This window comes from Mastacembelus armatus, chromosome 21 (assembly GCF_900324485.2).
Source record: "Mastacembelus armatus chromosome 21, fMasArm1.2, whole genome shotgun sequence".
Lineage (NCBI taxonomy): Eukaryota > Metazoa > Chordata > Actinopteri > Synbranchiformes > Mastacembelidae > Mastacembelus > Mastacembelus armatus.
The window spans coordinates 21646508-21672954 of record NC_046653.1 but is presented as its reverse complement, the minus strand read 5'-3'; the positions used below and the strand labels follow the sequence as shown (position 1 = coordinate 21672954).

The window sequence follows — 26447 nt, the reverse complement described above, 5'->3', positions numbered from 1 at the left end:
TCTCTTGTTTACTGTTTGTATTAGCCTAATTATTTCAAAAGGTGCTGCAATGTAATACAAATCATATCACATATCACTATATATATATATATATATATAGATATATATATAGATAGATATATAGATATATAGATATATATAAACAGTCTCTGAGTCATGTGGGAAGCAAAATTACAAAATAACCTCTACACAAATCATTTTACTATGATAAAAAGATTGATGTCATAGCACTGTAGCCTAATCAAAATTAAATATGTATTATTTCCAATATTTGTTAATACTGCCATTTAATCTTAACAGATATTATATGCACCGCAGTTGCCTGGGACTGAACCATTTTCATTTTCTGTTCTACAGTGCTGAAGGTATGTGTGTTTTCATATGACTGCTGGGTCTACAGTGCGTCAGCACAGTAAAGGAGTGCGTAAGCAGAAGCACTGAGTCACTTATAATAGTTTGAGGGCCAGCTGTGTGCTAGATAAATGAGCAAGTGAGCATACTGTTCGTTTGCTCTGTACTGTGTGATGGATATGTATCTCCATTTTAAACACACACTGCAGCACTCTTTGCTGTACTTCCCACAAAATAAAGAATCTGTACAGTGTGGCAACAAATGCAAAATATATAACTTCTAGTGAAATACACTGAATCTGGTTTTATCTGAAGTCTGTCTTTATGTTGCTGCTGTTGTAGAAATCTGCCCACTAAAGGAGGAGACATATAGGACCACAGGCAAGGTCCTAACCATCTGCTGCCTCTTGTTCCTGTGTGAAGAAAACCTCCAGCAGCATCTAGAGAAGTAGAAGTGTAAGCACTTTGTGTTTATTTTATTTTTCTGCTTGGTATTTTTTGTACTGTGAACAAATATTCTACCATATAGTATGTTTTCCAATAAACCATATCCTTTGTTGGAAAAGAGAACTTATCACATAGACAAAGATGAGTTCATAACAACACAAGCCCATCTGTTATTTAGCCAATTTACATCTAAAAGCTGTTTTGCGTGTAGTGACAGAATGAAAAATGGAAGTAACATGTTTTATTGCCACAAACCCTCTGAAGAAGGAGTGGATTCCTTTCTTTAACTTTAACCAGACACTTCTTGTTTCTAATAAATAATAAGGCCTTGACAATAGTGGTGGTGGCTCAGGAAACATTTGCACAAGTGTTTTTTCCCGTATGGATTGTTGGAAGGCAATTAAAAAAAACAATATATCTTACCATTTTTATCAACCAGATTTGAAGACTAGGTTGTGGCAAAGTTAATTTGTGCTCAGGTAGGCCCACACAGCAAGAGCAAGATTATTATGTTTTTAGAAAAATGTAGTTTGTCTTTGATGCTTGTTAGAAGTTACTTAAAGAAATTGACAATAGATATAACATTTTATTTTCTTTATACTGACTGAGAGACAGCTTGCACATGGACAGGTGGGCAGTCTATCACAGGGAGACAGAATAACACATCATAGTGTGTTTTCCAGTAACATTCATATCCCCATCAGACATCACTCTGCAGATTAATAAGTGAGACAAAGTTGTTTTTTTTCTTCTATGAAACCTCTACTTGTGTTTCCTATAGCCCTGTCTCGCAAACAAACAGACACTGGAAAACTGTCCAAAGATATTTTAAGAAAAACAATAATCTCACAAAATGCCCCACACATTCTTAGACACATCACAGAATAAGCTGCCAGTAATTCACCTTATCCACAGAGATGAGCCCTCAGTAAAAAGATTTAGTTGGCTAAATTCCAGTCTTCTACACTGTAATCCTCAAAATTGTTTTGCTGTTAAAGTCAAATATGCAAACAAACAACACGGACTCTTACTCAAAGCTGCGAGCGCATGTACACTATCAGGTAACACAGGACAGCGTTTAATTACGTCCCTGGTAGAAACGGCCCAGACTGAACTTGTCCCTGCACTCGCTGCCAGATGCCTAGTTCACATGACAATAACTGTGATCCTCGCCACACACACATCATTGTCTTCGGTATTAATATGAGCTGGACCTTACCCTCCTGACATGGCTTGATTCATACTGGGATGAGACACAGATACTGAATAGTTGATGAGCTGGGACAAAAAGAAAAGAAGTGGAGGGGTGGGGCAGGGGCAGAAATAGAGAGAGACTCACAGGGAGGGAGGGAGGGAGTGAGCAGAAAGACGGGTATCCACTCGCCTCGCTCCACACAGCTTCATCAAGCCCTGAGGTTGGGAGACTTGATGGAAAATTACCTTGTGACCAAGAGGGAAGGTCAGGACTGGTAGAGACAGACTCCACTTGCCCTGAGAAGCAGCAGGAGCAGCAGAGTGATGATGGCCTGAGTGTTCAGCTTATCAGACGGGACCAAGACTGGGCAATGGAGAAACTAAAAGGACCCACCGTGGGATGCACCATGGCCACCTGTGGATGGAGAGCTCTGCTTCTCCCACAGCTGAACAGACAGTCATTGTACTTGTACGGCAGCGAGGTGGCTGTGGAGAAGGAGTGCATCCGACAGCTGGAGAGCGGAGTCTTTGTCATTCACCCATTCAGCCTCATGAGGTATTGAACACATCTGATAGATTCAGGCCAATCCTGTACAGAGTTTCTACCTCAGCTGTTAGCCTTTGAAAGCGAAGTTTTGCAAAGTTTTTGTAGGTAATTATTTGCTTTGTATTGCCATAGGCATTTTAAATACTTTTTTTCCATATTAGAGTGTTTAGGGAAAACCAGCAAGTTGATGGAGTCACTTTGCATTTGGCATTTTTCAAAATTCATTGACATTTTATTGAATGAGGATTCATCACTTAGGAGAAAATAATCATTAAAGTAATCAATAATGAAAATAATTCTAAGTGGCTGCCCCCCTGCATGTTACTTGCATGTTGTATTGGTAATTAGCATGAAGCATTAATGTAATAATTGAGTCGTTATGAGTCTTTATGATAATGATTTGTGTGGAATTTCAGAAAGCATGTTAGCCATGTTTCCAAATGTGAAAACAAAAACAGAAAATGAGATACATTAATGTAAAATATAAAGAGCAAGTAAACGTTAAAACAACTTAAAAATTGAAGGATGACAAGCAGTAAAGGAGAATTTAAATTATTATTGGTCTTTAAGCTCTAGTTTAGTGAAGTGATTTTGAGCTGATGCCGGAGGATTAGAAGGGAATAGAAACAGATTGAATGTTTTTTTTAAGGAACATCCTTTCACAGACAGCTGGTTCCGCAAAATCCAGTAGTGTTTTTATTGTTAGTCCGTAATGTGATCAGATGGCATGAAAACAGAGAGGGAACGAAATAACCAGGATCAGTGAGCAGAGTTATTTGATCCTGGCAATCGAATCCTAGCTGAGGAGATGTGCAGTTACAGTATCAGAGTATTTAGTGTGCATAAATCAGCTTGTCTTACCGACTTCAGCGTGACTACCTAATGAGTCCCTGCAGCAAAAGAACTGAGACTTTCCACTATAAGCCTACATAGAAACCAGGATCTGAGGGTTTTCTCTGAAGTCACACATGCTCACATATGTCTTTCTGATGGTTTTCCTAAAGGAGTTACTACATCATGTGCATGATGGCCATCACATTTCTGAACCTAATTGGGATTCCCATGGAGATAGCGTTCCTGGACGGAAACAGCGGACTGGCATGGGAAGGTTTTAACGTGTTTTCAGACACACTGTTCCTCATAGATGTGGCTCTGAATTTCCGAATGGGCATCATAGCAGAGGACAGCGAGGTGAGGGCAGCAGCACTCTATTTTCAGACACAATCTGGAAGACTATAATCCCTGCACAGACAAGCACATACAATCCATCTCTGCCCCATCTGTAATCTACTCAATACACGAAAGGCTAGATTAACAAACCTCTCCCCCGCAGCTCCTGGATAGGGGCAAAACTGACACCTGCTGTTTGATTTTGTAACAAGGATTATAATGTATTGGATGAATGAGCCATATAACCTTTCCAATTAAGCATTACGCAAACTATATCCTGTTTGTTTTCATTTGCTCTGCTTTCCTCCTTCTATTTTGCCAGTTACAAATTACCCATCTGTGGTGTTTCCCTGTGTGCAGTGTTTATTCTGAACCTCTCAAGCATCTGGTTTTGCCAGATTATTTCTCACTAGTTGAAATATTCATTCATGTGCTACAGCACCAATTCAACATCAGGTTAATGCTGATTTTCTCTGAGCACACTACCAGTCTCATCTGACATCACTGTCCTCCTTAATTTTGGATAAACTTGCTAAATATTAGTTCAGCTCAAGTGGTAAATTATACATCTGATTGTGGTATGTGCCGCACAGCATCTTCACCCATCTGCTCAGTCTGCTGCTCTGTTCTTTTTCACAGGAAGCGATTCTGGATATCAAGCGGATCCGAGTCAGTTACCTGAGGACATGGTTCATACCAGACGTTATAGCAGCTTTCCCAATCGGCTACATTCTGCTGTTTGCGGTAATAATGAACAAACTGTTGCAGCAGCAAAAAGGCAACAGTGAGCTGCAGCATTTGTCAGTTCACAGTTTATTAAACACATAGGTACCATTCAGAGCAGTAAGAATCTGCTTTACAGGCAATAACTAATTAAGAATGGTAATAAAATCAACACATAGATGAGCTGGAAAAGGTAATTTTAATTTTGCTGGCAGGGTTTACATTACCAGAACGATGACAACCCTTCCAAGGCCAACAAGATGATGAGGATACTGATGTTTGTGCGGATCCTCAGCTTGATCCGACTGGCACGAGTGTCCAGACTGGTCAGGTTCTTCAACGAAGTAGAGAAAGTGAGTTCTGAAATCTGACTTTGACCCCTTACAGTGTAGTTTTAATGCTGGCAAACAACTTACTCATTATTATTTTTTAATTTATTTTTGGCAGAGTTTCCCTTTTCCTAACTGCAATATTAGGCTCAAATAACAGGCCTGAGGAAAAGTAATAGAATAGGACATCTCAAGTTTACTTTGTTAATGTTCATGTTAATGTAAAACAATATACCTTGGCTCTGACATTGCATAATACATGTTGTTTGGAAGTTGTGTGTCACTCCAAGCCTGTAATTAGCTGCCAGTGGCTGTCACAGGTGGTTTCTGGTATATGTTTTTGGTAGTGGTAGTTGCACCACCCTCTCTCTTTAGAAATAGAGAAATTGAAGTTAAGGTTTTGCATCATCACTGAGTTACTAAGTTCATACAAATGAATCTGTTTACTAAAATACAATAAATATAATGTAATCCAAGCTCTTAAGGTTGTTCTCTATTCCTGGTGGAGTTCAATGAACTTGCTGTTAGAACTTGCTGTATTTTATTTTGTTGATGCAGTAGCATGCCTGTTCATGAGTGAATATATACAGTTTATATACATCCATGACCATCACTCATCTCTGTGTGACAGGTGTCAAATGCAAACTTAGAGGTAGTCCGTCTGTTCTTCCGCATCTTGTCTCTGTTCATGATGATTTTCCTGCTGTGTCACTGGAACGGCTGCATCCAGTACTTTGTCCCGATGCTGGAGGAGTTCCCCACTGACTGCTGGGTCCGCAAAGAAAACCTAATGGTAAAACACATTTTACAAAGAATTGTATGTTATTTGTCATGTGAAAATACCAAACATTCCCTGGCTCCATCTTCCACCATAGGGCCGAAGGAATTTCCAGGGTAAAATAACCTCTAACTTTATGTAAAAGGTTCCTCCACCACTTTATCAAATTGCTTTCCACAAAAGATTAGTGGTGCTTTAGAAGTCTGTCCTACACGCTGTCATTTAATCTTGTATGAATATTTGTTGTTGTTGTTGTTGTTGTTGTTGTGTTGGTCCCACAGCTACAAAAAATATCACTAAAGTTTTTTTCCAGAATGCCACAGTGATTGTGAAGTATTCCTGGGGAGTATTTCGAGCTCTCTCACAGATGATTGCCCTCTCCTACGGCTCCATGGACGCACCCACAAGTGAGAACTATAGATTTTTTTAAAGAACAGATGTATCGCATTCTCTCTCTTATATAAATACCCACCATTTTTGGTGGGTATTTATATAAGAGAGAGAATGCGATATGGTGTTTGTCTTGTTCCCCAGATTATGTTGAAATGTGGATCGTCATGGTCAGCATGGTGTCTGGCTGTCTGATGTACACCGTCCTCGTGGCCAACGCTACAGCCATGATCGCCAACGTAGATCCAGCGGCCAAGGAATACAAGACCAAGGTCATCATGGGTGACACTTACAGCCCCTGTCCTTACACGTACAGGAAACACAGCTCAGTGCTAAACAAATAAATATTTGCTGCAAGTCAAACTGTAATAAATAACATTCGTGGCAAGTCTGTTTACACCTAAAGCCTTGGACAGATATCAAGTAATTAACAAAGAAGAGAATGAACAATATGACACCACTGAAAGACATTTCAAATGCCAGTACAGAGGGAGGCGTTTAAAATCAAATAACATGATGGCATGCAGAAGACATGACATTATTTCACTCATGCACGGTTTAAATATCTTCCAGTGGCCCCTCTGAATAGACTCAGTGTGTGTGTCAGGTACAGGATTACTGCCTGACAGCAATGTGGCTCTCCACAGATGAGCCGTTTGGAGCACTACATGGCCTTCATGAAGCTCCCACCAGAGATGCAGCTTCGTATCAGTAACTACTACCAGGCTCGCTACGGGGGGAAGTGGTTTGATGAGAAGGACGTGATTAACACAGTGTCCTCATCACTCAAAGAGGTGCAACTTAAGTCATTTTTATAGATGGATAGACTTTTTCTCCACAACCCAGTTATAATCTACTGACAATTTTAAAAACAGAACAGCAAATACTGACATTTTTAAGCTACTGCTACCACTACTGATGTCAAACTCACACTACTGCAGAGTTCATATTGAATTATGGGAGCAAAAGTGGAGAAGCTATTTTATTTTATAAAATTCAAGTATTTTATTTTTCACACTGATCAGAAGACATAAAAAACATGATTAGGATGATTGGGACACTCAGCATGAATTTGTAAATGTTATTATTATTTTTATTGTAAGTCTTAGTTTAAGTTTTATTGTGAATTAAATGAAACCTCTTGTAGTTTCTCTTCTTTATTTATCAGTGATATAAACTACACAGATTCTGTTACCGCCTAATCCTGACTCATTTTCACATTCATGTTCTGTATATTAATGTGTTATTCTTTAGACCTTATTGTGCTTTGTTGTTCTTTTAGTACCTATTGTTTGGCCACCAGGATCTTTATTCATCTATATTTTTCTTTCTCACGTGGTAAACATGTTTTATAATATTTTTTCTTCTTATCTCAGCAAATCCTGACGGTGACGTGCGGCCGGCTGCTACAGAAGGTGCCGATGTTTCAGAACAGAGATGAAAACTTCATCAGCTCCATCCTCCCCAAACTGCAGTACGAGGTTTTTCAGGAGGGAGACGACATTGTCCGACAGAATGTCCCAGGCAACCGCATGTTCTTCATTGATCACGGCCAGGTCCTCATGGAGATGGATTCCTACGAGAGGGAACTGTGTGACGGAGACTTTTTTGGAGGTGGGTTAGATGTTACTGCCATGTAAAAACATCATTCATTGATTTCCACCGAATGCAAATAGAATTTCAGTTTTGGTAATGGGAGTATTGAAAAAGTTGTTACACATCATAAAGCCTTATTGACTGACAAATGCTTGTCTCTATGAATTTAATGAGAGTTTGCGTGATGGACACTGCAGGTCTGTGGCATCTCTTTCTAGACACAGTGTCTTTTATAATCCCACAGAAATTGTGGTTTATTTTTGATAGAAAGCAGATTCATTCAAAGCCTTGCAGAATAACTGCAAAATAAATTAGTTATCCAAATTCATTGTCGATGAAACTGTGTCAGCGAGGTTTTATTTTGCAGGGCCAGTGAACTGGAGGACACTGTGTCACTACCTTATCATGCCACACTTCATTTAAAAGTCTATTACTCACTACAAAAGTTGCATGATCCACACCGTGAACTCCTTAGCACCATAGGAGCAGTCCCTCCACAAAACACGGACAGCTGTTGATTATCTTCAGTTTCTAGGAAAAACTGCTGCTGTTGTCAGTGTTCAGTGCTGTGAGCTGCAAAAACAAGTATCCATCCTTGCTCCACTGGATTGGAAAAAGATCTGTGTGGTAGTGTTTTTTTTTTTTTTCACCTTTTCATCTACTAATAATATCACTGCTGTGGAATATAAGCAACTGAACCATTCTGGTGGGTTTGGATTTCGATTTTAGGCAGGTTTCATGTGATTTTCCAGTTTCCAATTGAACTTTTCATTGTTTGTCACACATGGATTCACTTTGTGGAATTTCCCAGGCTTTAGTTTGTTTGCATAGGTGAACAAACATATTTTAAAAGTTACCAAAGTGAATCAAATAAAATATTTTCCTTTCCAATTTTTGGGATTTATTTAATTCTCCGGCTTTAAGTGGGAACAGGTCTTAATCTTTTTGGCAGCATTTAAAACTAAGCAGGATTCCCGAAACAGCTCAGCAAAGTCTGATTATTTCATTTAGGATTAATTGTCAGATCTCATCCCCGTCATTAGGGTTTACTCGCTCATTAACTACGCTCTTGTGATTCCCTCTGTGCTTACAACAGAGACATGTGTGCTGACCAAAGGCAAACATCTGGCCACAGTGAAGGCGCTGACCGACTGCCAGTGCTTCTCTCTGTCCTGCGATGACTTTCGGGAAGTGCTGGAGGGCTTCCCAGATGTCAGGAAGGACTTTGAAAAAATGGTTCAGCTCAACTCGCATGGTGGGCTTGTGTAAGACCAACAGTAGAATTTGGATTTTACTGTGCTGAGAGGAGAGAAGGTACAGTTTAATATTTCCAGGACATTTTATGTGGGCATGTGATGGAAAGTAGGACTGTGACTGATTCATTATGTAAATACAAGTGGTCACTTTGGTGAAGTGGTTCAAACTGACCGATGAGATGGACAGTTTGAACATTTTGACTGGCGGGAGTGAATCTCTCTTCTGGTTCATCAGTTACCAGGAGCAAAGATGAGTCAAATGTTTGATCTCTCTGCTTCTTTAATATTCTTCCTTTTATTTAGAAAGGTGAAGCATATCTCAATGACAAAACACAATAGATTCGGCAATGGATATTCTGGTTTTATCCAACTTGGGCTTTATTTTCTTTTTTCCCTCAGTAGAAACAGGATTGTACTCACAAAGTAAATTGCAGACTCTGTAATACGAGTATGAAACATCTGTGTGAGCACAGAGGTTGTTTCATTTCTCTTTCACCCAAAGACGCACACGGTGCCGGAGGCCAGCCGGTGTTTGTACTCGTACATGTAATAAGAGGCTGGAGGGAAGTTGCACTTCATCTCCATCCTGCCTGGCACCACATGAACGGAGACACCGGACCCCAGCCCCTCCTGCAGCTTGTTCAGCATGCGTGAGGCCAGATAGCGCCGTGCCCTGTCCGGATCCTCCTCGATGGAAGCGTATACATCAGGTGGGGGGTTGGGGATCTTCCACTCCAGGTCGACAATGAGCTGGTGGATTCGGCTCTTGTCCAGTGAGGTGGGTGCGTCACGGTAACATGCTACCACATTGGGGATTGGCGGTTCAGACGCAACAGACAGGAAATTGTTGGGCTGCTGTTCTGCTGGCACACCTTCCTGCGACTCCTCATCCGTCTCCATTGGTCCCACTGCAGGGTGCAGCATCACTGCCCAGCGCAGCCAATCATAGTTCTTCTCCAGGGTCTTCAGGATGCTGGACGCTGCTTCGTCAGGGGGTGCACGGTTCTGCACAGCCTCATAGAGTTGTTGCCGAATGTCCTCCTCTGCCTGCTCTAGAAAGTAACCTAAGCAGCGGCCTCCTGTATTCTTCATCTTCCTGTAGAGGGCACCCATGCGGTCAGACCAGGACTTCATTAGCAGAGCCTGATCTCTGCCTGTCAGAGACGCATGTGTGAAGAGACACAGCAGGCCAGTGCCCAGGACAAAGTTTACCTGTTGAGAAAAAAGCAGAAAAATCCTTTAATAGTCTGAGGAACCTGGGAGCAAACTGAGAAACTAAGAAAAATGCTGTTTGCCTTTTAACCACATAAAACTGGTGAGTTTCTTTGTTATTTCTTCAGGCAGTGGGCAACAATACATAGAGCCATCATGTTGTCATGAGACTATGTCATGTATAAAGCAGAAAACACCATTAACCAAAGGCTTGTCTACAGTAACAACACTAATACACTAATACTGAAACAGTAAAATAAAGTATCAGATCATTTCTGTGGTTCCTGCAGACTGAATGAATGCTGTCTGCAGCAGCAGCATTGAGGCTTGTGTTTGATCAGTCACTGACACAGTCACCTGCAGGTTCAGTTTTGACAAGATACTGTGTTTGGACCTGTTTTGGGAGGCAGCCAATTTGGCCCAGGAACCAAAACTGGAACCACATTCCTGCTTTTCCTTAAATGTGAAATGTGTAAAATATGAAATATTTGGTGGCATCTAGTGGTGAGATTGCAGAATGCAACATAGAACAAATTCTCTCAGCTGCGATGGGACCTTCTCCTCTGTTCTTACCATATTTTCCATATTTGGTTGATAAAACAGGTGGAGTTTATATTAAAATCATTGCTGGCACAGCTTTAATTAGTTTGTTTATAAAACCATATTGTGTTTAGCAGTACACAAACCCATCTGGGATTTTTGTCAACTACAGTACAGTGACCTTAAAAGTGTTTCCAGATCGCATAATAGCAGAGCAGAGGGTGGTTATGTCTGTTTTGGCTCATTCTCTTAAACTGAACACTTGGCCCTGTGAGACTGTCCAAGCTCCACTTTTGCCTCAAAATAAACCTTGCAGATGTCACATACTCTTTGTAAAGAAGCAGAGGTTATTGGAGGTTAGCGCACAGGAAGCCTGCAGACCTTTTGGTGACAATTACAGGAGATTTCACATATAAATAGGAATCTGTGCAGAGCAATTTTAGTTTGTTGTTACTGATCTTATGTGATGCAGGCTTTAGATTTTGTGTGATTCCCAAACTGTGTTCTTGTGCCAGAAGAAAACGAGCACAACAGATAAACTTATCACCTATAACATGTTTATATATGATAAGGCTTTCAAGGTTAAAGAAACATTACAGTGGTTCTTTTTCTTTACAAGGTCAGGTTCTCCAGTTAGCTCGGCATGTTGCTACAATGATCTCAAGGTAAAACCTACTGCTGCACATTGCTCGTTACACAGACTAAAGCTCAGTTTGTTGTATTTAATTTCACTGAGATTCACTAAAAATGCAGCATGAGGGCAAAATTAGCAGGTGTTTGCACCTCAGTGCACTGGGCCTTTTGCATGCATTTAGGTAAATCAGATCCTAGCATAAGAGCAGTGCACACACAAATCACTCATTCAACACCAATGTCACACAGAAATAACTTATTAAGTATCAAGCCCAATCCACTGAAGCTGGCTCTCCTCCACCCTTAAGCTCTTTAATGAGGAGACTCTGGACTGTGATTTGAGTTCCTCGGGTGAAACTGTCTTTCCAGCAGTGACAACGGCAGCTGTTTTACATAGACAAATACTTTCCATAGTTCTTAAAATGATCATCTGTATTGAGTCTAATGAGTGGTAATTGCTCATCCACCACAGGTCCTGCTGACAGTCATATAAGATAATTACTTTCACCCAGCAAACAAGCCTTTGACTGCTGCGATTTCTAAGGTCCATTTCATCTCAAGTGGACACTGTTACGTAGCAGCCTGGCACAATGTAGTTTGCTCAAGGGCAGTACAAAATCACAGATGGACTAATGGAGACACACAAAATGGACCATAAAATCATTTCTGGTTCTTTTGTAAGAAATAGAGAAAAACTATGTGATTCTCTGCAACAAGGTAAATATGTGCTTCTGTGGTGCTCAAACCTGTGCCGTTTCAATTACAGCACAGTTATGTAATGTTTTCCAGAGGAAGAAGAATATTCAGACTTTTAATTCTTGTGTTAATTTATGAGTTTGAGGTTTGAGCTGCTTGGCCATTGTGGATAAAAATACGTTTTGTTCCTGGGCCAGCAGTGTAGGCAAAAAGGAATGAGCCAACTCAGCTCAAAAGAGAGACAGAAGGTCACAGCTCTGCTAAATTAAATATTCAGTTTATTTTCATACCAGGAAGAAAGATGCAGCATGTTTCTTTCCCCACAGGACGTCTATGTTCTTTGGTCACATTTGTCTTTTTGGTCTGGAAACTGAATCTTTTATTCCACCCAGCTGTGCTCCTCAGTGCTGTATTTTCTCGTAAGCTTGTCCTCTGGGAGATTGAGTATATCTGCAGTACTGTGATGAAATCCCTTCAGAAATAGCTGATGTAATGACGAAAACACTCTGCAGTTTAAAAACTTTTTGTGAATGTCCTTCTTCTTTCTCACAGTTTTTTCTCCCTTCCTGTCAGAAGTTGTTAGATTGCTGTGTGACCTCCTGCTGTCATTAAGCGGGGGTGTGTGCCTTTGTATAATCACTTGTAAAATAAGACAGAATGAAACTTTAATGACCCCTGTAGGGAGATGAGATGAGTTGACAGAAGCCCTCCACTCCTCCACTTTATGCCCTCCACCTTTACCAACCTTTACGCAGAACTCCTTGAGTTCCCAGCGTTTGGGCTTGCGGGTCAGTATGAGCTCCTCCAGCAGCGTGGGCTGGTTGGTCAGTGCCGACACGCCCATCATGCGGTTGTAGAGCGCCGTCAGCTGCCTCTCCAGCCGGTAGTCCTGCACATACTGCAGGAACACCTCAGTCTCCTTCTTGGTGAAGTCTGACTGGGCCCTCACCTGAAGCAAGTAGAAGTAAGAGGTTTTCCTCTTAAAATAAAGAGGTTGAGCTCATTTCCATTCACTAAATTGATTCAGCAATTTGTTTGTTTGCTTGCTTTTTCTACATTTAAATGCCTGATCCTAACGTTTTGAAATGATTGAACAGAAAATAAAAAGGCTGGAAAGACATAAATATGGTTCAATCATACATCAGGCCTCATAGGTATATTTACATAAGGCACTCAGCGTGTTGTGTTCCGTCGCAGACATATCATTTTAGGAAAATTGTATGCTTATGAATAAGTCTAGTGCTGCAGTGAAATGAGCTGTTTCTACATGTTCCCTTCCCTCAGCCACTCATCTATCAGCCAGAAAACAGCTCTGCTTTAACTCTGCTGCTACCAAATCGTTTGCCCTTCGTCTCCTCCAGCTTGATAAGGGATTGATCTCAAGGCTGTTCAAGGACAGTTTCATCTCAGTGTGTTTAAACACACATATAAATACCCGTTAAGGGAAATAAAGTATTTTGCATTAAGTTCTTATCATCTGCAGTGTTGGTTTTTGGAGCTGATGTGTAAACAAATAGCAAAATAATATTAACACTGACAGGAGGCATTTTCAGACTGTTTCAATTATTGTTTGATCAGTGAAACACTTTTGATTAATGGAGTTATTGATTGGTGTGTAAAATGTCAGAAAACAGGGACAAATGTTGAACACCTTCTCCTGACCTTCACAATAAAATACTGTGGAACTCAAATCCTCCTTTTTTAGATTTCTATTTCACTTATCCAGCTGATATAATTAAATTAAAGCATAATTGCATGTATGACATCTGGGGCAGTTCCCTCACCGCTGTGCCCAGCTGGTAGTAGACCACTGCTAGGTCGTCCTCCAGCTGGTGGGCCTCCTGGTCTTCCAGCAGACCATGACCTGCTGCTCCCAGCTCCTGATCGATGTGGTCCAGGTTCTTCTTGGCCAGCTCAGTCTCATCCGCTGTGGCACTTCCACCCAGATACGAGCAGATGCCTTGGACCAGGACCCTGAGCAACACCAGACACATGTTCTTGATAGTCCAGCTACTGTTTCTTACCAGGTGTTTGAAGATTAAAAGGTGTCACCAAACAGGTTACGTTTGGCATGTTAGCAGCAAAAACTCACCTCACTGTCTGCATGTAGCCTACTGGCTCCAAAACCTTTCCAAACAGCGCCATGGCTCCACAGCTGCGTTCTGACAAATTATGGAGAAAAGGAAAAGTTACATTCCTGATGCATCTGCCATGATTTAGAAAAGACTGAGGTTGGTGTAAATCTGTTCTGATATCCCATTCACTAGACTGATTTTGAAACCTGGTGAGTTCTGTTTGCAGCTCACCTCACTTGTCCTGTGTGTTCTGTTCTGTTCTGTTCTGTTCTGTTAGTACTGACCTTCAGGTTTCTCCAGTATTTATACACTCTGCCACTACTACCACTATATCTGATAAGAGCCCAACACCCACAGTTCTCTCTGAACTGTGTTTGTCCATGCAAAAAATATTTGTATTTGTGGAGACAAAGGCTCTATGGAAGCACTGGCTTAATATCAGTTTAATGAAATATGAGGTTCAAAAACCTTGAATTTAAAGCTCTTGAGAGTAATTACTGCATATTAAAAAAGAACTGGATTATACTTAGTAAAAACCCAGGTGTATGGGTTACACATGCTGAATGTCATTGTCGGTTCTGTTAAAGGTGGAATGGGTCCAGTCTTTGTGTTCTGTGTTTTGACTTTCCTGTACCTTAGTCCCAGACGTGTTGTATTAGTCGCAGGTCTGAGCAAAACAGCCTGAGCTTTATTGTCTGCAGAAAAATAGCTCCATCTTCTGGCCTCATTGGTTTCTAACTAACTCTTGCATTTTGGAAACAAACACATAAAATGTTAAGGCAAGAATAAAGAAATAAACGAGAAAAAGTAGAAACCCTTAAAAGCTAAATAAAAGAAAATACAGCAACGTAAAATATAAAATTGAAGAACATTTTGTTTTTTCACTTTGGTCATTTACAAACACGTCGACTAGGTGGCGCTGTTACAACAATTTGGACTTCGGGCGACAAGAAGACGAAGAAGAAGAAGCTTCCGATTAAAGTCGGAAAAAGCCGAGGCGCCAAAATCGAAAAGTTTACTGCCAGAAGAGAGGAGGTCAACAAACAGCTTGTCGGGTCAGAGACTTTGTCGAAATCCAAAGTTTCTGAACAATTTAGACTCTTTTCTAAACATGGACCCGACGTCGCTGTTCTTTAGCAAGCTGAAAAAGCTGGCGGTGACTCTCGAGTCAGAAACTGCCAAGCTCCAGCTCGACTTTGAGAACCGCCACAACGACGGGGACGGCGGTGAGTGACACGCCGAGAACCGAGCCCGGTGTCCGGCTGCTTCAAAGCATGTGTGGCTCATTTAGCCAGGTTGTGTTTATCAATACGGTTTTCTCTTTTCAGAAACCATGGCGAAGGCAATGCGAGCATACCACGAACTGTACTGTGAAGTCGGAAACCTCAAGGTACCAGCGATGAAACTGAGACTTAAACCAAACTCTGTTCATTAATCTGACGTTTTAAGGCAGAAATGTCTTAAAGTTACTAAGCAGTTTTGTCTCCAGGCTTGGTAGAAGAAGTACTTAGATCCTATACTAAAGCAAAAACGTCACTACATTTGTATATTTGTCAAAGACCCTTAATTACAAGCAGAAGTTCACCGTTTAACTAGAGTCCATTTTAATAAGGCTTGAGTCCGCTGATTCAAGCTTCAACAATATGTAGCTAGTCTTCTGTATATGTTTTTGTGGAAGGCATAAACTACAAAAAATATCTATAATTAAGTGCAAGTACTTCAAATTTGTAGTTAAATGTAGTACTTTATGAGGAGTATTAGCGTGTACAGTGTAAATCTGTGGGTAACTTTTGAAAGGGGGGTACTGAGTGACTCTGGTCTGTCCTCATGCAGGAGCAGGTCCAGGATGAGTTGGTTCAGCAGAAAGCACAGTTGGATGAGGTGAGCAGCTTCGTTAAGGCCTGCAGGGTGATGGAGCAGAGGGTCACTGGGGACATCCAGACACTGAGGACACACTGGGAGAAATATGGTTATCAAGCTCCCAGAAAAACCCAGACACCAACCAGTAAGTAATCAGCCAGAGTTCACCTGGTTGTGGAAGTAATTATGTTTGTGCAACCAATTACTAATTAATCTGGTAATGTATTTAATTAGTTCATAATTCCAAAACCTTACGATATTTGCTTGGCTTTATGACAAATGAGCAGAAATCCTCACGTTTGCAGAGCTGGAAACAGCAAATGATTGTCATAAATGACATTTGAAACAAGAGGCTCCTAATGTGTTTTTATTGGGACCTTGTTATTCACAGAGACCAAAAGTCAGGAGTCAGAAGATGAAGTAGCAGATGAGAATGAATTCACGTCACCAGGAGAAGAAAAGGGGAGCCAGGAGGAGGCTGAAGGTAATTACTGCTCATTGCCTCTGAAATCTGGACCACCTCCCTCCAGAGATGTGCTGCGAACCCCACAACTCTCTGACTTTGGCCTGTCTGCCATGCATCTAAAGAGAGCTCTGGCTGGGGCAGAGAGGTGGTCTGAAGTGCCTCCTATGCCCAAGATGAGCCTCCCTCACCCCTCACTCAGCACGCCTTCACCACCACCCATGCCCATAACTCCCAAACGCGCCCTGCAGATGAATGACGATGAGCTACAGACGCCCCAGATGAATGACTTTGGGATCTCAGAGCACACCATGTGTCTGAACAATGACTTTACCATGAATCTCTTACAGAAGGAAGTTGAAAAGCACCAGAGGTAAAGCACAATGGGCATTATAAAACATACAGTGCATGAATTCGAATTCGAATTCTTATATAATTCACTGCTTATTGCTCCTTTATGAGTGTCCTCTTCTTTAACAGACCAGCATATGACATAGGTGTACCAGCAGTGAGCTCTCTGAGTGAAAGTTTGCAGACAAAAGGTATGAACCTGTAGTTTCTTTCTGCTGCACCAACTACCATCTTTTAAATCTGTTTTTTTTTTTTTTTGGTCTGTGGAGAGTGTAAAGGAAAACATGTCAAACATGTCTTTTTTTTTTTTACCAATGTTTTGTTCTGCTGTATTTCTTTTTCTTAAATTCAGTTTTAACAATGATCTAGTTTATCAAGTTTGACCACTTATAATGAACCATAAATGACATATACTGTGTAAAAGTTTTTTTAAAAGCACAGAAATAAAAGATTTTGCTGTTTTATATATGTCACTTCGGTTCTATTGCCTTTAGCAGACCTGACAACCCCAGAGCCGCCTGAGTTGTGCATCATGGGGTTCAAGATCAAAAAGACAAATGGTCACTGTTCTCCACCTGCAGCAGGTGGGGGTGACCCAGACTCCCCTGCTCGCCCTGCGTCCCTGCCTAACAGCCCTGAGGTCCCAGTATTTCAAACGCCATGTCTGAACCGACTAGTCAGTGCTAAAAAGGTGTGTGATAGCGGAGTGACAAGAACGAATCTTATTTTCTTAAGCACACTGAAACTTTCAGCTCAGGGTTTGTGCCTTTTTACGTTTGTTTGTAGAGTGCACAGAAGCTTCAGACTATCAACATGCAGGCTGATGATGACTTCACCTCTGACCTTACTACACCACCTCATAACAGAACAGCCTTTGAGTACAGTGTGCCAGAGATATCCTTTATGGGTATGGAGGAGAAGGGAATGCCAGAGATGCCAAACCTGCCAAACCTGGAGACCATTTTGGGAAATTCTTTACGAAGTGTAAGACCAAGGGAAAATTGTTTTTAAGTATTGCCAAGTGTCATTTTATTAGAACAAATGAGCTGAGATTTCTCTTATTTGCTTTTGACTCCTGTGTAAAATAAGGAGTTCTTATCCAAAGAGAACATTTTAAATCCTGTTATCTGCCTCATATTTGCCTGCAGAGAAGTAATAAGGTCTTGAAGACTAATGGACATGAGAAGGTGACTACAGAGCCCACTTTCAACAGTCTGGAGCTGGACGGACTGACCCAGGAGTTTAGCCTGAGGACACCTCACATTAGAAGGGAGTACCAAGAGCCTAGCACCCCAGAGATGCCTGACCTTAGCTGTCTGACACAGGACATCTGTAAAGTGAGATGTTTTCCCCCACTAATAGGCACATCTTAAAACTGCAAAGACCATATTTGTAGTATTGTTTTAGACAAGGGGTAGCCAACCTTGCTCCTCGAGAGCCACTGCCCTGCTTATTTTCCAACTATCCCTGACCTACCTGCTGCTAAACACCTGATTGGGTGTGTTCAGTCAGTGAGAAGCTTCATTGGCAGGGATAGTTGACACACAAGACAGTGGCTCCTGAGGGCCAGAGTTGGTGGAGCTACCCCTGCTTTAGATGATAAACCACAGATATTGTGTACTGCTAACTTATGGAACCTCTGGTTTTACCATATGTTTAAAAAAAACAACCTGAACAGACTTTGACATTGATATATGATCCTGAATATCAAACCAAATGTATTTGTAAAAATCAGCCTTCCTGCTTCCTTCCACACTTGTGTTCCCTTTTCACTTATTACCTATTATTTCGTCTTTATTTTGTAGCTTGTGTCTCGGGCTCAGGTGAAGAAAACTGCCATGGTAGTTGAGCAACCACAGGTCAGACCAGAAAAACACAAAAACAGGTAAAGCAACACAGAAAAATACTCAACTCTTAACTTGAGATTGAACCAGTTTGAAGAAATGCTTTGAGTCAGGGTGGCAGTTCACTTTTCTGTGTATATTTTCAATGGATTTAGATAGTACGCAGTGGTTCATTTTCACTCTCCTGTTTCTGGTTTAGGTTTATTTGCTTCCATCTTGTTGGACTTATTCTGTTGTGATACCAGTTGGGATTGTGGGTATAAAATCAATGCTTTAATTACAACATGTCATCTCTCCAGAGTCGTGAGTCTGTCTGTGGTGTCAGAGAGCGAGTTCCAGAGTTTACCCCGCTACCTGAGGCAGATGACTCTGCACAGCCTCAACCAGGCAGTCCACAACATCAACAAATTCACAGCAGAGTGTCAAGGTCAGTGGTAAAGTACACATACAGTCAGAGTTAACATATTAAGTCCTGTCTTAATATCTCAGGCCATCTGTTACAGGACTTGCTGTTCTGGTCACTCAGGATTGTTCTTTGTGATTCTGGCTGTATGTTTGGGTTTATTTTCTTGCTGTGGGATAATTGAACTGATCAGATGCCTCACTCCATTTATTGCATTAGAGAATCTAAACATCTAAAGTACCGAAACTTTGAATAGTATAGTGCATAAAATTAATCAGACGGGCTGGTTCTAGTGGTATACTAACAAACAGTGTTACTATTGCACTGTAGCAGATAAATGGGATTAAGAGCATTTTGGAGCTAGCAGTTGTCTGATGCAACTAACTGGTTGTTGTTGTTGTGTGGTAACTTCTGCAGAAGAAAAGACAGAGCTTCAGATTGAAGAGCTGAAGAAGATTACCAATGTTGGAACCAAGACACCTATATACGTCCTCTGTCTAACTGAACTCAAGAGACTGAAGCCTGTGGAAGGAGCCGGGAACATCTCTATGTACAAGCTAGGTTGATGCATTGCATGTTGTCAGATTTGAAGCCCAACTCTAGTCTCATCTACACTTAGAAAACTCTGCTCATACAACCATCTTTAGTCCAAGTCCAAGACCCTGGTCTCTGGCTTCGTCTGCTTCAATATACTTCAGAAAAAAGAATACACCGTAAGACAAATCCCAACTAACTTTAGCAGAGAAACAGTGAGTGAATAACTTACATTTGTGAATTTATTCTGTATATAAATGGACTATGTATAATAAAGTAAATTCTGCACATAACATGAAGACAAGCTGTGTAAATATTATATATTTTTGTGTGCATTTTAATGTATAAATGTGATATTCACACGGGATATTCAAATCAGATTCAGTAAAACCAAACCAGTTCTATAATGTTAGAAGGTTAAGTAATAAAGGCAGGCTCTGTGGACCTGCTTCAGGGCCCGCTCTGGTCCTGTGTGGCCCTCACCTCCTGAATAACAAAGTTAAAAAAACAAAAAATGCTAAAAGATGTTCAAATCAGACACTAATCAGGTTTGGCAGCATAAGCCCATTTTGTTTATTTTTATGGCTAATGTTAAAGCTTAGTTTTTTGGGTTAGGTCAGCTGTTCTGTTAATTAAAACTGATTAACTTCTACAAATGAAAGTAGAAAAGATGATGGTCCTGTATTTATGAATGTACTCTCCAGTTTCACTTCTCTGCTCTCCAGTGTGAATAATAAAATAATAATATTAGAGACTGTACTTTGTTGCTGTAAGTGTGGACTTTAATATAAAAAGCCTTTTCTTACCTACTACAGGATGGGGATCACTGAAATATGTAAATAACAGACTATAGCATAAACTCAGGATAATCCATGTGTGTCTCTGTGTTGTTTATTGTCATAGCCTTTATTTTTTTCATATTGAAATTGAACCACACAAAAAAGTGTCAAATGTGATGTCCCGTCTCCACTAACTACACATCAGGCTTGTTTTTACTCGTCCTCTCTCTAAATAAGTTTGTTTTTTTGTAAACAACATTTCTCTGCTGTTTTATTACCATCACCTCTGTGCGTAAGATAGTTTTTTTTTCGTGACGTCACTCCGAAACTGGCCAATGAGATCGTCGAGTGCAAACGACCGTTGATGACGCAATCACGTCCCCCCCCCCCCCCACCACCACCCTCGCGTCGTCCACCATTTTGGGAGTCAAAACAGCCCAGAAGCAGCAGCAGCGGCGGCGAGCAGCTCCACACGTCTCCGTGGTCTTACTATGGTTCACACATGTGTGGTGGCCGGCTGTAGGAACAGAAGGACCCCGGGCACCACCTTATCTTTCTACCGGTTCCCCCGGGACCCGGAGAGGAAGCAGCGCTGGATAGCTGCTGTGAACAGGGAGGGCTGGGTGCCCAACGACGGCAGTCGGCTGTGTAGTACTCACTTCATCTCAGGTATGAATGCAGTACAAGTCCCAAACAAGAAGTACACCGCTGTTGGTTTTGGTCCGGCTCAGCCTGGTGTGGCTGTGAAGTCCTCACAGGGTCAGGTCCCCTGGGAGATGCTGAGTTTAGACATTAGTGTGATTGATATACATCATTTACTTTTAAGGCAGCAGGTAACCCTGGAGAGGTTATCTGAACCTTAACCCATATTTAGTTTAAATATTTAATAGAAAACATTTTGCCCTTGTGATGTTTTAAACATTAAGCATAATTAATAATCTAATTGACTTTGATTTATTGCCAAGACATCCTGTATTTTTTTCAATGATTAAATCAGTAATTCACATGTCAAGTTCAATGTATTAGGACAAAGGCCTGAAGTGTTTTTGTTAAAACAAAGCAACTAATCAGTATTTCCACGATGAAGTAATCTGCAGTTCATTTTCCTGATTAATCTGTGACGCCTTTAAATTTCTCTTTTATTGATTTATTTATTTAATAGGACGTATGTAAACAGATGTAAACATGCCGGATTATAGCTAAAATGCTAATTTGCAACTTTTGTTTTGTACCAACAGTCCAATACTCAGAGATAAGATTAAAATTAAGTTACCCTTATTAGTCCCACAAATGGGGAAATTCAATTATCACCCAAAGTGCACACACACACACCGTGAACACACACCCGGGGAGCAGATAAGTCAGTTATATGCACAACAAAGGGAAACCTTAAGTCCACACATCTGAGAAGCTTAAACTATCATTTTTTTTAACTTGTAAAATGACAGAAATGATCAGACCCAATAGATTATTAAAATAGGTCCTAATAAATTTCATTTACTTGTATCTGCACATTTTATGGTTTACTTTTAAACATGCATTAGCTTTGAATGAAATAAGCTAGAAACAGTAACTTTAATAGTTAAATATGCTGTTCATATTTTCTCTGCAAAATTATACATAATTATTGTGACTGTTTGAAACAGGAGGCATAATGACAGCAGCCCTGATAACAGGTCCTCAATCGTCAAACTCACAAGAAACCTCATTAGACAGATACTGATCCTAAACCTCACCCTAAAAATTGATTGCTTTTTCAGCTCTTCTCAAACTACTTGCTTTGCGTTTTTTGTTTGAGGCAAGACAACAGTTCAGGCAGGGAAAGACATGACTGCTTACCCACGACAGTTTGTCCTCAAACTCTACTCTAAACAGTAGAGTCTTATCTGCCGTAAGGAGACACTTCCATTTTCTACATTTTTTTGTATTTTTCATCACATTATTAGTTACTACCTCCACTCTTTCCCCATGCAGGTAAGCAGGTCAAGAATCCGCGCTCGCCAGATTATGTTCCGTCTGTGTTCACAACAGTTCCCTTATCCCCAGAGATGAAGGAGACCGGTGCCTTAGAGATCCTGGACAAGCAAGAAGCACGTGTCGAGGCAGCCAATGCCTTGCTGTTCCTGCAGGGCCAGGGCAGGTCTGTGGTGGGAGAGCTGGGCCAGGAAGAGCATCCTGAGGAGAGAGAGCAGGAGGCCACTGTGGAGGAAAGTGCATCTTCTTCCCTCAGCACAGACGAAGACTTTGACGACGACGACGATGATGATGATGATGATGATGATGATGATGAATCTGTGAGTGACAGCAAGAAGGGAAAGTTTGCTCAGATGTCTGATGTGCCAGTTAACTTTGACAACATCCTGAAAGCCCTGAAGAAGGAGAACCAGGCCCTCAGGGAGTCTGTGGAGAAAATGTCCCTCTCTGAGAATTCCCTCAGGAACGATGCAGAGAAAGTAAAGTTTTACACTGGTTTACCCAACTACTTTGTCTTAGAGACAGTCATGTGGCTTCTGGCACCTCACATGGATGGGATGAAGAACGTAAAGCTCTCCAAGTTTCAGCAGTTGCTGCTGTCACTGATGCGGCTCCGTCTGGACCTCAGAAATCAAGACCTGGCCTACCGCTTTGGTGTGAAAGTCGGCACAGTAACCAGAACAGTGCACCGGATGGTCAACATCATGTCTTCCACCCTGGTGCCGACAGCCGTCTTCTGGCCCTCTAGAGCCGAGCTCCGGAAAAACCTGCCGGCAGCTCTGCGTACCTCCTACCCTGACTGCGCTGTCATCATAGACTGTTTCACGGTGCCTTTTGAGGAGCCAGTTTCCCGGGGCAACCAGCAGGAACAACAGCAGAGGGTGGTGCCAAGCTGTCAGGGGGTGGGGACAAGTTATAACGTCTTAAAGTATCTGATTGGTGTAGCTCCTCAAGGCGTTGTCACGTTTGTCTCCAGAGGCGTGCTGGGAAACGTTACTGACAAGAGCCTGGCTGAGGGATGTGGATTTCTGTGCAAGCTTCTCCCAGGCGATGTTGTACTGGCGAGTCGTGATCTCGACATTGGCGAGTCTGTGGCGGCCCGCGGAGCCCTGTTTAAAATTGCTGGCAGCTACCAAGGAGAAGCTTACGGGAGCTCAGAGGGCTCACCACTGGCTGATACTTCCCCTGAGACAGTGAGTGTGCAGAGGCACGTGGAGAGAGTGATCTCCATGGTGAAGCAGAGGTACGCCATGCTCACTGGCCCCGTCGAGAGCCCCTTCACCACAGCCTCGGAGCGCACGTCGAGCCTCTCAACCTTTGATAAGATTGTGCAAGTTGCCTGTGCCTTGAACAACCTGTGTATCTCTGCTGCTCCACTAGAGTGATTCGAACTGAAATGCCTAGTGCTCCTTAATGTTAGGAAGGCACTTAAATTCCCTTTAATGCTTTGGACCTTATTTCATGTTCTCCCTCTATATCCCTGTGTCAGCACTACATGACTACTACAAAAGACTGATTTACACGTCTTCACTTTATTTTAGAGTATGTGACTGCCTGTTATCTTTGTTAGTTTATACTTAGGAATTTAAGCACATCTCCCGTAGCCACAAACCACATTGCTAAGAACTGATGTCATGAAGTTATGCAACGTAACTGGTAAAGAATTGCAGACTTGCAAAGGATGTTATTTTTTTATTTAGGCTTTGAGTGATAACTGTGTGAGTAAGCTACCTTTACTTTCATCTTCATTAGCCATTTGTAAATATTGAGGTACATAACCTGCAGTTTGCTGCAGGCAGTAGGGGGGTGAGAGTCTATTGAGGTTTATGACTTCACTGATTTACTTCCTCCCTCTGTTGCAGAACAGAGTTTGCTGGTTAAACCAGCTATTTTGATGCCTCTCTGCTTATAAATCAACAGTATATACAATAGAAAGAGCAATTAAACAGGTCAAAAAATAAGAATAGCGTGCATAGCAATGCAGCTGTTTGAAATGAGTTTTTCCTGCCTTCTCACCATGCAGGGATAGAAGCGTCATATGTTAATGAGGGTGTAACCTGTTTTTGGCATTTTCACTTGTTGTTGCCTGCCAGTTAGCTCTTACAATAACAGAGTACAATCACTACGTGACAGTTACCTGTTGGCACAGATATTCGTACCACCCACAGACCACTTTGCAACCAAATGGCCAGAGTCCAGTGTTAATTAACAGCATATACTGTGCTCTCTGGCTTCAATACCTCATTTCCAGAGGTTTTAGACAATATGTTCTGCTGGTGCATGGGTGGCAGATGTCCTCTTTACAGGACTTCACTGGTGTTGATGATTTCTACAGCAGATACTTACATTTTAAGGTGGTAAAACAACTGTAATAGACCAAAAAAAAAATGCTGTTTCCCCAGGTCTTTTATCTGTAATATAGTACTCAGCCAGGGCTGTATAATTAACAATGATGTCAATATTTAACACACCAGTGTGCTGGTAACAGTTTTTAAAAACAGTTTTTGTAAGTACAGTGTTTTCCCAGAAATATTTAATACAGTTTGTGGTTGCTAAAATATGTGCTTTGTGCTGGTGAGGAAGGAAAGATAAGTGTTTCCCATGTTTCTACTTTCATTTCCCACTCTGTTCTAACATCGCTGATGGGGAGCGGGACAAACCACTGACAGCTCACAAAGAAACACCTCATGTGTCCTGAAATTTTGTGCCATTTTCTCTTGCTTCTGCAATTCTTTACAGTCATGCTGAATCCGAGCATCATCTCAAGGGATCTAAAGAAATGCTTTATGAAAGGAGATTTTTCCCAGAGGCAAGCAGACACTGAAGTGTTGTTGATGAGGTTTCACGCTTTGTTCATCTGAGCATGTCAGCTCCAGCACTTGGAGAATGTATTGTTAAATTGTGACAGATTCATTCTCATCAGCTTTGTTCAGTATGTTCTGTTCTGATTATAGCTGCTTTGAAGCATGAGCACATACAACAGAAACCTTTCTGTTAGAGTACATGCCTGGAAGCTGTTTTTGAAGGGTTACCAGTCGACGAAATGCATTTTTGATGTTTCTAATACGATATGTGTGTATGTATGTTTTGATAGACACTATATCTTGCACAGCTACCTGCATAAATCAAGGTGTTGCTTATTTAAATGTGTCTTCTGTTGTCCTGCATTGCTGGTGCCTTAGTTTATAAAGCTGGTACTGCTGTTAGAAAAGTTTTCTACAGCTACTTCTGGTTTAGTTCCTAACTTAATCATGTTTAAACAGTCAGCACTGAAGTGGAAAACATCCTTTATCATTATGACGACACTTCCACAAAGCAGCCACTGGTTGATGGTTGACTTTTCATTAACTCCTACTCTAAAATCAACAGAGTTTCACGGTTGGTGTTTATCTCACACTACGGCTCTGTTTGCCTTTATCGTTCTGGCTGCATGTGCTTCCATTGATGTGTAGCCTCTAGATGATTTATTGACTTTTTTGCATTAATGCCTCTGTGACTGAAAAATAAAGCTTGGGAAATGCAACTGAGGATGTTTATCTGTGTTTTGGGTGCAGGTATTTAAGGTCTGTGATGTGCTGTCCCCCTGTCTAGTTCATGTGTTTGACAGGTGTGATAAAGACAGTAGAGTGTAGGCTTTTCTTTGCTTTCACATTGATTGATGACTTTTGGCTCATTGGTAAAGATTTCATCCAAGGCCAGAGAGGAGTGACTGAGTAATGTGGTGATATTTTTTTTATTTATCAAACAGAGAAATGCTTTGGAGGAAGCCCTGCCTAGAATATGTGCGGTCAAAGAGAAGGAAAAAATACGACCACTCACTCTACTGCTTTTTAAAAGCACTGGAATTTGGCAGTTTCAGCAAAGACCAGGATTTTCACTTGTCTTTTTTTTTCCTACAAACAAAAAATCATTTTAAAGAAGCTTTACAAAAAAAGCTTTACAAATTTACACATCATGGCCTTGAATTTGCCACATATACTGTCGTTATTACTCTGGGATTCTTTTAAAAATCTTTATGAGGCCAACTCTTATGACATGACCTAATGATTTTTCTCTTAGTAAGGTTTTAAAATATGTGCCAGATCACCAATGCTCATCAATTTTTTTGAGGCCTCCTGGATTAGATCTGGTATTTCTGAGGTTTATTCATAATAGTGTTGCAACAATTAGTCATTAGAAAAAAATCTGCAACTATTTAATTTGTCACATTTCCAGTTTCTAATGGTTGATGCTTTTCTGAATAGTTTTGTTTTGGACTGACATCTTTACCTGTCACTTTATAGATGAGACAAAAAGAGATAT

The 26447-nt window shown here is 41.1% G+C and overlaps 4 protein-coding genes across 6 annotated transcripts; 3 read left to right on the top strand and 1 right to left on the bottom strand.

Annotated features, from left to right (window-relative positions):
• The first annotated feature begins 511 nt into the window (after positions 1-511).
• On the top strand, positions 512-9668 carry hcn5 (hyperpolarization activated cyclic nucleotide-gated potassium channel 5). Its single transcript, XM_026294955.2, has 11 exons — positions 512-807; positions 2197-2548; positions 3544-3730; positions 4349-4453; positions 4648-4785; positions 5393-5554; positions 5853-5946; positions 6074-6201; positions 6577-6723; positions 7306-7543; positions 8622-9668. The coding sequence occupies exons 2-11, from the start codon at positions 2364-2366 to the stop codon at positions 8792-8794; spliced, it is 1557 nt and encodes a 518-aa protein (XP_026150740.1). The 5' UTR covers positions 512-807; positions 2197-2363; the 3' UTR covers positions 8795-9668.
• On the bottom strand, positions 9274-13117 carry LOC113123547 (uncharacterized). The gene is made up of 2 exons (XM_026295723.2): positions 12608-13117; positions 9274-9993 (listed from the first exon to the last, which is right to left on the bottom strand). The coding sequence occupies exons 1-2, from the start codon at positions 12707-12709 to the stop codon at positions 9274-9276; spliced, it is 822 nt and encodes a 273-aa protein (XP_026151508.1). The 5' UTR covers positions 12710-13117.
• Positions 13118-14931: 1814 nt separating this feature from the next.
• On the top strand, positions 14932-20166 carry ska3 (spindle and kinetochore associated complex subunit 3). 2 transcript variants are annotated; one of them, XM_026295725.1, is made up of 11 exons: positions 14932-15163; positions 15266-15327; positions 15771-15942; positions 16189-16633; positions 16741-16802; positions 17109-17302; positions 17398-17595; positions 17760-17948; positions 18417-18496; positions 18755-18882; positions 19276-20166. In XM_026295725.1, the coding sequence occupies exons 1-11, from the start codon at positions 15049-15051 to the stop codon at positions 19422-19424; spliced, it is 1794 nt and encodes a 597-aa protein (XP_026151510.1). In that variant the 5' UTR covers positions 14932-15048; the 3' UTR covers positions 19425-20166. The 2 variants fall into 2 exon arrangements, with proteins under 2 accessions (XP_026151510.1, XP_026151509.1); XM_026295724.1 differs by having other exon boundaries at positions 17106-17302.
• Positions 20167-20593: 427 nt separating this feature from the next.
• Positions 20594-25672, top strand: LOC113123952 (uncharacterized). 2 transcript variants are annotated; one of them, XM_026296357.1, is made up of 2 exons: positions 20594-20840; positions 22218-25672. In XM_026296357.1, exons 1-2 carry the CDS (start codon positions 20663-20665, stop codon positions 23528-23530), a joined length of 1491 nt encoding a protein of 496 aa, XP_026152142.1. In that variant the 5' UTR covers positions 20594-20662; the 3' UTR covers positions 23531-25672. The 2 variants fall into 2 exon arrangements, with proteins under 2 accessions (XP_026152142.1, XP_026152141.1); XM_026296356.1 differs by having other exon boundaries at positions 22146-25672.
• The last annotated feature ends 775 nt before the right edge of the window (positions 25673-26447 follow it).